Source organism: Trachurus japonicus, chromosome 3 (assembly GCF_045865225.1).
Source record: "Trachurus japonicus isolate A0001 chromosome 3, Traja_1.0".
Taxonomy (NCBI): domain Eukaryota; kingdom Metazoa; phylum Chordata; class Actinopteri; order Carangiformes; family Carangidae; genus Trachurus; species Trachurus japonicus.
This window is the reverse complement of record NC_140909.1, coordinates 31,311,958-31,323,549: the sequence shown is the minus strand read 5'-3', so window position 1 is coordinate 31,323,549 and position 11,592 is coordinate 31,311,958. Positions and strand designations below refer to the sequence as shown.

At 38.3% G+C, this 11,592-nt stretch overlaps 2 protein-coding genes across 2 annotated transcripts in view; both read right to left on the bottom strand.

Annotated features, from left to right (window-relative positions):
* Positions 1–1,839: 1,839 nt before the first annotated feature.
* On the bottom strand, positions 1,840–5,399 carry LOC146990176 (high choriolytic enzyme 2-like). Its single transcript, XM_085770042.1, has 9 exons — positions 5,329–5,399; positions 5,097–5,124; positions 4,968–5,018; positions 4,434–4,565; positions 4,032–4,152; positions 3,592–3,770; positions 2,579–2,660; positions 2,183–2,307; positions 1,840–2,081 (listed from the first exon to the last, which is right to left on the bottom strand). Coding segments are annotated over exons 1-9 (774 nt in total). The 5' UTR covers positions 5,383–5,399; the 3' UTR covers positions 1,840–2,079.
* LOC146990174 (low choriolytic enzyme-like) overlaps positions 1,869–11,592 on the bottom strand; it is a 42,410-nt gene continuing 32,686 nt past the window's right edge. Inside the window, exon 10 of the mRNA XM_085770040.1 lies at positions 1,869–2,081. Coding sequence (XP_085626166.1) covers positions 2,080–2,081 — 2 coding nt within the window. The 3' untranslated portion in view covers positions 1,869–2,079. The remainder of the gene's footprint in view (positions 2,082–11,592) is intronic.

Below are 11,592 nucleotides of genomic sequence, written 5' to 3'. Positions count from 1 at the left end.
TCTGAAAACACAGGACAATCTGAACAGTGAGTAGCCACTGAGGAAAATATTCAGTGCGACATCGGTGAGGTTAGTGAGTTTACCTGTTGTAACAGGAGTCTGGTGCTGGATGCAGCAGGTGTCCAGCTCCTCACCTTTTAAAGGCAGCACTCACAGGGTGTTACTGAAATTTCATCACCACCTTTACATATGGTAGAGGAAATGAAAAGTATAATTTACTAGTGATGTTGAGTCACATTCAGATTGACATTTAACTTTGGCGTCCATTATGAACAAAAACAAGAATGTTGCTCAGCTGCATCTACCAGTATACAGCATGCACATCTACATACTGTCTGTGTTTGTTGTTCTCACATGTCGTGACTACACTACTCTCTCAATGAACATATCTTTATCCTTGAAAAGTTATCAGGGACAAATTAGTTTAAAGGGGAACTATGCAAGTCCGCTCGCTTTTCCGCTGTTTCGATGACGCTCCTCTCACCAATCTGTTTATATCTGTTTACAACTAAGCCGGCAAAAAATCAATAGATGGAGCGGTGGAAAACTTTACATAACATATACAATGTTGCGGTGTGTGTGTTTGTGTAGTCTTAACCGTCATGAATGTGACAGTTGAGGGTCCTGTCACTATGCCTCCAATTGATCATGTGCCTTGGTTAGCGCGTATGACTCTGGCCCAGGAGTCTGGGGTTCGAAGCCCGCCCGGACCCTCTTCACCTTGCCACATGAAGAAAAGGGGTTACAGGTTATGGAGTGCGTTTGTGTTGCAGTGTGCAGAGATGAGAGCTGGGACACCGGGGTGGCGACCAGGTACTACACTGATGTTGCAAGGTTGGTTTTCAGCCATGAGACGGCAGCTGGAAGACAGAGAGTCTCCGTTCTCACTCGTAACAAGTCACAAGTCATGAAGTTAATTATCACAATTACTCAGGAGCTTTTTAATGAAGGTAAAAATGTAGCATAGCCACGGGAGAAATCCTGCTTAGTTCCTCTTTAACTTCACCACTAAAACACTGAAACCTGATTTCTTAATTGAGTGAAACAGTACTAAATTTTCCATAGAAGGCTCTTTGTTTGAAACAACGAACCACAAAAATATGAGCTTTACTGTATATCTCATCACTTAAATTTCCAGTGGTCTTAACTGGGGTCACTGGACCTCCGTGCTCTCTTTAAACTAAGGTTCACATGAAGCTACTGTAAAAATCCCTAATTTCTTGTAATGTGCACATAATCCCTGAGTTTAGATTTTCTGCCAGGAAAAAACATCACATTAATGTTTGTTGATTTTATTGGAGCAATATCTGTTAACTGTAGATTTGGAAACAAAGTCTTACTGTAAATTATAAACCGTGAATGGCTAAAAGTAATCAGTCCCCAAAAGATACATACTGTAGAGTAGATAATAGAAAAAAACAACACGTAAGCATTTAATCAGGCTTTTATAGACATTTATTGTTGTTGGATTTTTTATAGAGATATTTCAGTTAAGAATAGAATTAAAAAAGATCCAGATTAACAAAAGTACATGCATAATGTATAGTTTTTGAACAAAAACCACACAACTACCATTTAATCAAGTCAACACTCTTTGCTATGAGTCAGCAGCTCAACAGGACCACCACCAAATCATCCCCTTTGTACAGTATTTGAAAACTAGAGAAGATTCAAATTAAATCACAGATGGTTGGAATAAAAGAGAGGCAGTACATTTGGTGTGGCTTCAGCAGAAAGAGATGTAATACCACCACCCTCCAGCAGGTACATGTACCTCAGCAGTCTGAGTTATGAGCCACAGTATCTGCAGCCCAGCAACAACAGTTTCCCTGACAAGCTTTAGCTACAGTTGAGGCTTGTATGAATCATTTTTGTAAAGATAACAGTTCATTATATTATTTAGATTGAAGTGGATACTGATCCTCTTTTAGAAAACATTATATTAGGTACCAATGCTAATTGAAGCTGAGTCACAAGTCAGTGGCAGAACTTTCTGTTACACATCCAGCACATTTTCTGTTGTTTTACAACATATAGTGTCTGGAGGCCGACCTGCTCCACCTGTCACTGATGATCTGGTTCTGGAAAAACAAAACAAAGCGGAGAAGGGTTTCTGATTAACTGGTTTACAGTCTCATGCTTTGAATATTTTAATCTTATTTTCATCAAAGTATTCACTCACAGCATTGGTAAAGCTTGTTGACACGGGCGATGTCGTTACCGCTCATGCTTCGAGCATTTCCAAAGTCCAGATTAGGATCACTCTTGGCGACAATGGTTGGCTGTCCATTTTTGGAGAAGGCGAACCTTGAGGACACAAACACAACAGTCAGAAAGAGAAGTACACTGTGTCTCTTTATTAAAGTTGTGTTCCTATTAACTGGGACTCCTTTTACCTGAATTTCTCCTGCTGACTTTATTCAGTTTTCTTCTGAATATAATATAATGACACATGGTCTCATATGCACAACAAATTCCTATTATTGCACTTGCAAATGAACAAAACAAATGTCTTCCCCTCAGCAGCTTAATATGTATGAATGTGATCATTGGCAGATGCATACACTGACACACTCACTTGCTGTAATGCATGACAGACTGGAAGTCGTAGGGAGTGTCCAAGTTGTTAGTGTTCACCTTCCGGAAGTTTGACTCTGTTCCTGTACACATGGAGAAAACTTATGAAATATTTCAGCAGTTCGCACTAATTCTAGTTACTTCTCCACCATGAATTGAAAACCAACCACGATCACAACAATCATCAAAACAAATATATTCCTTAAGATACAGAACAATATGATTGAAAATGCAAATGTTGGCAGTTGTGCAGTAAAAGAATGTTCAACAATTACATTCGTTTTAGATTTACACTTTTTGATTTCGATTCATTGATTAATCAGTTAATCATTGCGTCTCCAGAACAAATAGGCTAACATTAGTAATGGCATTACCATCAGCCTCAGCTGAACTATGCTGAGTGCTAAGTATCGACTAACATACTAATCTAATAGTGACTATGGTAAATATGACACCTGCTTAGCTTCAGCAAAGAGGCTGCAAGTCACTGCAAGCATGTAAGCATGCTAATGTAGCATTTATCAATAACACTTTAACTACACATTAATCATTTAAATTAATGTATGCAATAACAAATCCATCATCATATAAAGCACTCTTCCTACCTTGATGTTGAATATAAAGCTGAAATACTGAAGTAATCTGTGCAGTATTACTCTGGTGCACCATTAACACCCATTAGTTACATGTCTGAGTCCCTTTAAGTTCAGCATAAATGTTCATCTAAATATTTTGTTAATCATTTCCTGATGCTTTATAAATGAGCCACATTGATGTCATCTAAATAACCGTTTTATAAAAAATATACTTGATACTTAATTGATAAATCATTCAACACATAATATTCAAATCAAAGATTGTTTTTACAAATTATGAATGTGTTTAATAATGTTCAACTAATGCTTCATAGCGTATGTTGATTAACTGTTAACTAAGTGGGACTGTTAGGGGGGAAAAATCCAGTGCTCTCGTCATTGCACAGAAGAAAAACCAGAGTTGGTGTATTTAGCTGACCTGCCAGAATGTTGTTAAACAGGATGTTAACGTGGTCGTCCCTGTCGGAGCGGACCTGCTCGTGGTGGAAACCGACAGCGTGTAGGACCTCATGCTGCACCGTGTCTGTGTACAAACACCCGTTTTTCCTCAGGGACACCTGCTGTCTTCCTCCCTGACGACCCAGGTAGGACCAGCACCTGACACACACACACACACACACACATATATATAATTTGTAATGCACAGTTATATTTGGATTTTACATTGCTGGATTTCTTCTTCAGTGAACCCCCTCAAAGCTTTTTTTGACTTCTGCCTTTTTGTGTGTGTGTGTGTGTGTGTGTGTGTGTGTGTGTGTGTGTGTGTGTGTGTGTGTGTGTGTGTGTGTGTGTGTGTGTGTGTGTGTGTGTGTGTGTGTGTGTGTGTGTGTGTGTGCGTGCGTGCGTGTTTGTTCCTACCCAGATCCAGAGAAGAAGTAGAGATAACTGCGATGCCACCAGCGCCTCCACACAAAACGAATGCAGGTGGTTCTGTGGAAGGACACCAGGCCTCTAATAATGATGAGGCGCTCTTGACTGCCTGCAGAGACAAAGCACAGGCTGCTACACCTAACACCACACAGTGAATTACATTTACAACTTCTTAAAATCAACATCCAGCAGTTGCCCTGAGAGCTCAGCAGGTTGCTAATCAAAAAACAACAACAACAACAAAAACAAACAAACATGCAAAGACGCAAATGTGCTCTAAAATCAGAAAATGCTCTTCCTTAAGATTTCCTTTTGTATTAAAATCTCCTTCTCACTTAGTGAATCCAAACAAATCTGTTGTCAGCCAGAAGTGATGGATCTGGTACTTACTGTACTGACGGGAGATACTGACAGGAATTATGACATAACGTCCACGTTTAGGCCACTTGCAGCCTCTGGCTGTGCAGGGGTCAGCGTTCCTCTTCACATTTGGTGCAATGTCACCGAAGATCAGGGGAGTTGCTGCAGAACAACAAACAAACAGACACTTACAGTATAATTATCCCCATACAACAGAGAGTCATTCCTTTTTTTAAAACGTAAATTTATGAACCATTTTTTTTTATGATTGATTAATCTCTTCATTATTGTTATTATTTAATTTGTTATTTTGTCTGTAAAATTGTGAACAATTTCCCTGTGAATTTGCAGAACTAAATATGATTTCAATTCAAGTTACTTCTTTTGTCTGAACAGCAAACCAAAACTTAAAATTTTTAAATTGTCAAATTTGATAGGATGAAATCAGTAATTATTTTCCCTAATCAATAAATTATTTCAAGGTGTTTCATCATGTTTTTGCCATTATATACAGTAAATCTATTTTAGTGAGAAATGTAGGATAGTATGAAATGTTTGTCTTACTTATGTCTTCATTGGCTTTTGCAATGACTTCTGAAGTGTCTGAAGATGAATCTGGAGACAGAGGAAACAGAGGACATCAGAAACAATGATCAGCACTGAAACAGGAAATTCCCTGTTGATTCATCTCACCTCTTTGAGCTCTTTCATCAGTCGCACTCTGCAACCCAAAAACACAAGATTACTATTGTAAATCACACATCTACTGTCAACTGTTGTTGTTTTTGTTGCTGTCCCTTGAAAAACTCATGTGCCAATTATTTTATGCAATTTTGCTTCAGTGTAAATTTGAATAAATCCTGTAAACTCTAAATCCTCATTCAAAAAAGCATCATAATTGCAGTGTGGAAAGAGTGAGACTCACTGGAGGAATGGCTGTCAATGAGACAAGGAGGAGGAAGAGGAGAACAGGAGTCATGATGATGATCCTCTCCAGCCAAACTTAAAATCTGAAAACACAGGACAATCTGAACAGTGAGTAGCCACTGAGGAAAATATTCAGTGCGACATCGGTGAGGTTTGTAAGTTTACCTGTTGTAACAGGAGTCTGGTGCTGGATGCAGCAGGTGTCCAGCTCCTCACCTTTTAAAGGCAGCACTCACAGGGTGTGACCAAGGTTTCACCATCACCTGTCAGCTCAGGTGTCACCATATTTCAAACTGCACATGTAGAAAAATGTAACCAGCTGTAGAGAAAAGGATTCACTTTGATGCAAAGTCATTCTCTGGGGGAGGACGCTATAGGAAGAAAAAAAACATCACAGTACGTGTAATAGTACAGAAAGTTGAGCCTTGAGGGTCTCATTCTTCATTGTAATTATGTGCCTTCTGTACAGAATGTACAACTTTGAGAAAATGAAGGCAATTAATACCTGTAGGTAAATAACAGAATGCGTCTATATTGCATCATCTCTGTCCCTCTTTTTATCAGGTTGATCCTCACACATGGATTGGCTTTCACCTCAGTTCTACAGCTGATGGCAGAGCTGGTACAGGCGAATTGAAAAAGCCTATTACATCAGCCCATACGGATGTATTTGCACTACTGCCACTGTTTAACATGGCGTGTTTTTATACACTATACTGTTTTAAGGGGAGAGAGAGACAGCTTTTAGATTATTCCGTATGTCCTGGAAATAAGGAAATATGTAGAATTGACAATAAAAAAAACCTTGAATACCGTTTTAGTTTTTTTTTAGTTTTAATACGTTTATTTGTATCAGGGAAAATGTACAAAATAACATTAGTCTCGGAATGAGAAGAGATGCCTTGTACCGGATTTAGCCCACTAGCTACTTTCCATCCGTAGTCCCTGGGCAGGTGAATAAGAACAACAGAAAGGTAAGAATTATCCATTTACATAGCGTTCTAAACATCCATACACATGTGCATAATATACCATCTCACACATCACAAACACTCTTTCATATCAGAAAGAAGCATTCAGTTATTAAAATACTTCACACTTTGCCAAAGTTAAAAAATAATTTAGGCTCATAATTAACAGCACCATAGCTACATACCAAAGACTGTTATGTAATGGAGCACCTTTGCTGCCATTTAAATTATATTATACTGTAGTTTCTTTAATATCTTATGTTGTGCACTACTTTTAAAAAAAATATTGTAGGCTATAGGTTGACATGACATGTATTTTTCACTGTCACAGAAGATAAAAATGAATATAATTAGTATTATCATCATTTAAAATACAGTAAATGATTAAACATTTATTTGAACCTGTTTTCGAGGTAAATACAGGGTAAATACGGAGGGGGGGCGACCGCCATTCCGAATGCTGAAAATAAATGTCCTTGCTCTGTGCTTTGGTACGGAGACTGCTTGCTGAAAAACTCAGCGCATCAGCGGTTTTGTATGAATTTACCTCGAAAACGGCTCCGTTTCGTATCGTTCCGTCATTATCTCATAGCGTGGTGGTTGTGCAGCTCACAACTTGTCTACAAAAGCGCTGTGGAGTTTTGGGATTTTGTATTTGATGAGTTTAATGAGGGAAACCAAGAAATTCCGTTAGCCTCCATAGCGTAGCTCTGAGCAGCCTGCTGCTGCGCTCCGCTGTACTAAAAATAGCTTACACCTACAATTAAAGGTAACGAACCTACTGCTATGACTATAGCAATTATGGCAATGGGCCAATTTGCCAAAATGTTGAACTATCCCTTTAACCCCTCTGATCCCAAGCTAACGTTCACACACATCAGGCCAAGACTACTAACAAGCACAGATGAAACTATAACAAACAACAAAGTAGTGCCAGTCCACAACCAAAACTCGTCTTGCTGCCTTGAATCTTAAGCCAACATCATTTTTGTAGACGCAGCCAGCGGTTGGCAGGTGGCAGGTGCCAGCAGCTGTTTGCTCAGGACACTCACGCATGACGTATTGATAAACGATGCACTAGGCTCACAAATTCAAATCAAAATGCAGCACTTGGTGACAGTTTCTTTATCGGCAGCAGTGAAGGTGTGTGGTGACTTGGCTCTTAAAAACACAGATACAACTTTTTACTACAGCTTTTATTCATAAAATAGAGCACAAAAGTTACCCGGGCCATGCCCCCCCCCCCCCCCGTTCATTCAAATTCCTATTACTTAAGCCTCTTATGAACACAAAAGGCTGAAATGTCCTTTAGTGTGACAGGAATGTCCTTCGGTGTGATACCTTTAGCTGTCACACCAAAGGCCAAATATGTCACACAAGGTCTCTTTAAAAATGCATTTTAAACAATTAAATAAGGTTGTTTTTTTTTAACAAATTTTCTTACCTTGGTCATTTTCAGTGCTTTTAAATGCAATAGCTACATTAATTTAAATATGTTTTGTTTTTGTACGTTAGTTGGACCCCAGGAAGACTAGCGGCGTTCTAGAGCGCAGCTAATGGGGATCGTGACAAATAAAACAAAAGTTAGGTGAAAACTATTGTTTTTTTTTTTTACTTTGTTTAAAATATGGTTGATATTGTTTGTAAAAAAATATATATTCTTTCATCTTTGACATTTTCAAAGTTATATGAAAAATATTTCAATGTAGCATCTCTCAATTTCTCTTTAATGACTATTTCTGTCCTTTAGTGTGACACAATGTCCTATGATGTTTTTTTTTTTTTTTTTAACAACTTTATTTACAACAAGAGTATACAGTACACAGGACTGAATAATGTCCTATGATGTTGCTAGGTACGCGTCCTGCGTCTCTGACGCAATAAAATCTGAAAGGACGCAGTAAACTCACTATCCATGCGTCCCGGGGACGCACCTCATTTTCCCATGAAAAATGATACATTGTTAACAACAACTCGTGTTTAAAATCATGGGAATGACCGGCGGACGGCCATTATCCACCATTTAACCCACACAGCCATAGGTGTTGATATTGCCCCGACCATTGAGCAGCAACGTAACAAGAAGACGAAGCGGCGGTAGTCGGTAGTTCTCTCTCTCTCTCTCTCTCTCTTTTTTTTTTTTGCCGCCGTAGTGTTTGTTGGAGCGGCGTGGTGCTGCACGTGACGCGCTGACGTTAGTGTGTTTACATTTACGACGAGCATTAAAAGTCCGAACCCGTAAATAAAAAAAAAAAAAGCCCTGCCTCACCGAGTCATATTCTCGGCGCGAACCCGGCTCGAACCAGCGCGCCCGGACGGGTTGGACCGTCCATGCTTAGAGCCCAAAACAACAGTCCAGAGAGCCGAGGGACAGAGAGAGACAGCACAGCAACAGGTGCGTGTGCGTGCTACCTGCTGTAAAGGGGGCTCTGCAGCCACAGCTCCCCACTAGACCAGTTCTGAGTTCAGTTTTCATACACTCCAGCCGTTCTTGCCATTACAATGATAGGAACCTCAGTCAGTACTAAATCTGCTTCTTTCTTTTTTTTTAAATTTACTTAAGCAGCTACAAAATATATTAGACATGTAGGCTACCACACATCTGGCTGGAAGGTCTCAATGGTTCAAGAACTCTTTTTCCATCATTAAATATTAAAATGGAGCCAAGTAGCCTACTGCATGTTTGTTTTCCTTTTAAATAAGTTCAATATCAAGTGCTAATTCCACCTGCCGTAACTGGCTCTCTCTCTTGTCTCTCTGGCTCTCAGACAGTGTGTGTGATATTTAGGCTACAACACACACACACTGTAATAATATCTGCACCTATTGATTGACATGCTGTTTTTGAGGTTTTTTTCTCCTTAAATTAATTGTTTTCTGTTTGTGTATATACTTTTAATATAAAGTGTCAAAATTATGTCATTGTGTGTAATGGCTGCACTGTTGCCGTATCGCGCTCCCATGGTCGCGCTATGGGTCCGTATAATTTCCTGCTTTTTTGTCCTTGGGCCTTGGCCAATCACATCCCTGATCACACAGGGACAACATGGAGCTGCCTGTGTGAGTTTTATTAATGTTTACATCAGAGTTAAACAAATCAGTTTATGCTGCTGTGATTTAAGTAAATACAGTAATCATCATAGTGTAGTGGCAGGAAAGACCATTTCATCTGTATCAAATATTGTGTTGGTCAGAGGAAAAATGTTTAGGGTGTTTTTACCGTTCCTAAATGTAAAAATGGGTCCCATTGGACCCTCAACATTATTTAAAGGTTAAATAACGTGTTACTTAAACATTTTTCATTGTGCTGTGCTCTAAAAATATACTAACAAATATACTAGTGTAGAGTCCTGTATAAGGAATGTTGAGCTTAAACTTAAACTTAAATTTAGGTTCTCAGGAAAATAGCTGCTCATCAGTAAATAGTTAATGAATTGATGTGGTCCATCAACTAACGATTAATGAATTAATCGATAATTTGCATCCCTAGGCCCTAGTTTTTTTTTTAATTTACAGAAATTCTGGTATTATGACAACCCTATTGGGGACCCATTGAATTTCCCAGGGACCCACCCAAATCACCACCTGTGGGTCCCGGGGACTCACTACATTGAAAACCTATCAACATCACTTATGGTGTAACACACAAAAGAACCAAAAATGTATTCGTATGTCGAAAATATCCTAAAAAAGGGTTGAGTATTGCATTAGGGCATATATTATCATCATTCACCTTAAATTATTTTAATTTTTTCAACAGTTTTGAAAGGTTGACATCAAAGTTTGACTCGCATTCATTGCATTTTTTGAAAATGGTCAACAAGTCATGGGGAAAAAATCATGTTATTCATAATTTCTCATTAAATAGGTAACACTATATGAAAATAAGTGTCTCACAATTAAGATAAATCTTTCTCATGCTTTGTGTAGTATTGAAGTTTTTATAAAAAATTTTACGTCACACCATAGGACACATTTATGGCGCAGGTCAGAGAAGATGTTCAAAAAAACTGTGAAGAAATTGAAAAAGTTAGTGATCAGTTATATATTCTCAAATATCAGATTTCAAACTACATGAATATATATTTTTTTTCTTCAAAAAATGTGTTTTGCAAAAAAATGATTTTTTTACTTCTTATTTGTCAACAACCCATATATATTTTTTTATGTTATGTAAACACCATCTCAACCTTGTAGGTATACACCCATTAATTAAGTCTCAACCAGGCAGGACAGGCTTACACTTTTAAAATAAGAGTCTAAAACAGATCAGCGCTAACTGGAACCACATAGAAAAATATAAAGCAGTATTACTATCAATGCAATGCTCAATGACATTCATTTTCACATGTACTGAGTAGTGTGATTGTTGTCTAAAATCATTTACACAAAATTTGCTGTCCCATTTCTGATAAATCTAACAATATGTCTCTAGGTTGCAAAGCTTTTCAGGGATGAGGCAATCTGATTCAATACATCAACACATCATCATTCAGCAGTCGATCAATTGGTCTTTTGTGGACAGGGGAATGCATGTGAATGGATGAGCAGTTTGCAGATGTATTTTCCCTTTAACACAGAGGGCGTTGGTCCAGAAACCAGGAAACACTGCTTTTTTGAAAGCTTACAATGAAAACCTCAACCCTAAATAAACATATTCTCAAATAGTAAGCTAAAATGATTCAGAAAGCTTCTGAAAGATTTTGCGTAAAACTTTGGGGAATAATACATACACTTTTAGATCACACAAATGTGCTCTTAGTTGTTGTCTATGTTCATTACTTTAAGGACAGCCGGCACATTCAGATATTTGTCTGAAAGAATCTGTAGGAGCCATAATTACACTAATTACACAACACATCACTCATGCGAGCTTTCCCTTAAGTGAACACTGCCTTTTGTATTATTGGACGATTTAAAGCAGTTCAACAGCAACAGCTTAACTGGCGTCCATTAAGAACAAAACACATGAATGTGGTTTGGCTGCCTGTGACAGTTGTTGGCACATATTTTACATGCTAGATACTTTGTTGTTCAAACAAGGCTGGGCTAAATTACACACATGCATTATCAGTAAGCTTATCAAAAAGCTTTGCATAAAAGTGGAACACTACAATTAGATATTCATAGGAGAACCCTTTTTGACTCCTAATAAAATCTTTTATAAAGGTTTCACCTAGAACCCTTTTGGAGGGTTCTACCTAGAAACCAACATATAGGGTTAAGCCTGTGCATATTCTCATTTGTCCAGGTCATAGTATTTCAAAGGAGGTTAAATCGAAAGCAACTGG

What these genes read in the sequence shown, in the direction of transcription:
- LOC146990176 (XM_085770042.1), bottom strand. Translation starts at nt 5,382, where the DNA reads ATGACTCCTGTTCTCCTCTTCCTCCTCCTTGTCTCATTGACAGCCATT. An exon ending in CAGTATCTCCCGTCAGTACA is followed by an intron (nt 4,153 to 4,433) that starts GTAAGTACCAGA and finishes TTGTCTCTGCAG; the next exon opens with GCAGTCAAGAGCGCCTCATC. An exon ending in TCTGTCATGCATTACAGCAA is followed by an intron (nt 2,308 to 2,578) that starts GTGAGTGTGTCA and finishes TGTGTCCTCAAG; the next exon opens with GTTCGCCTTCTCCAAAAATG.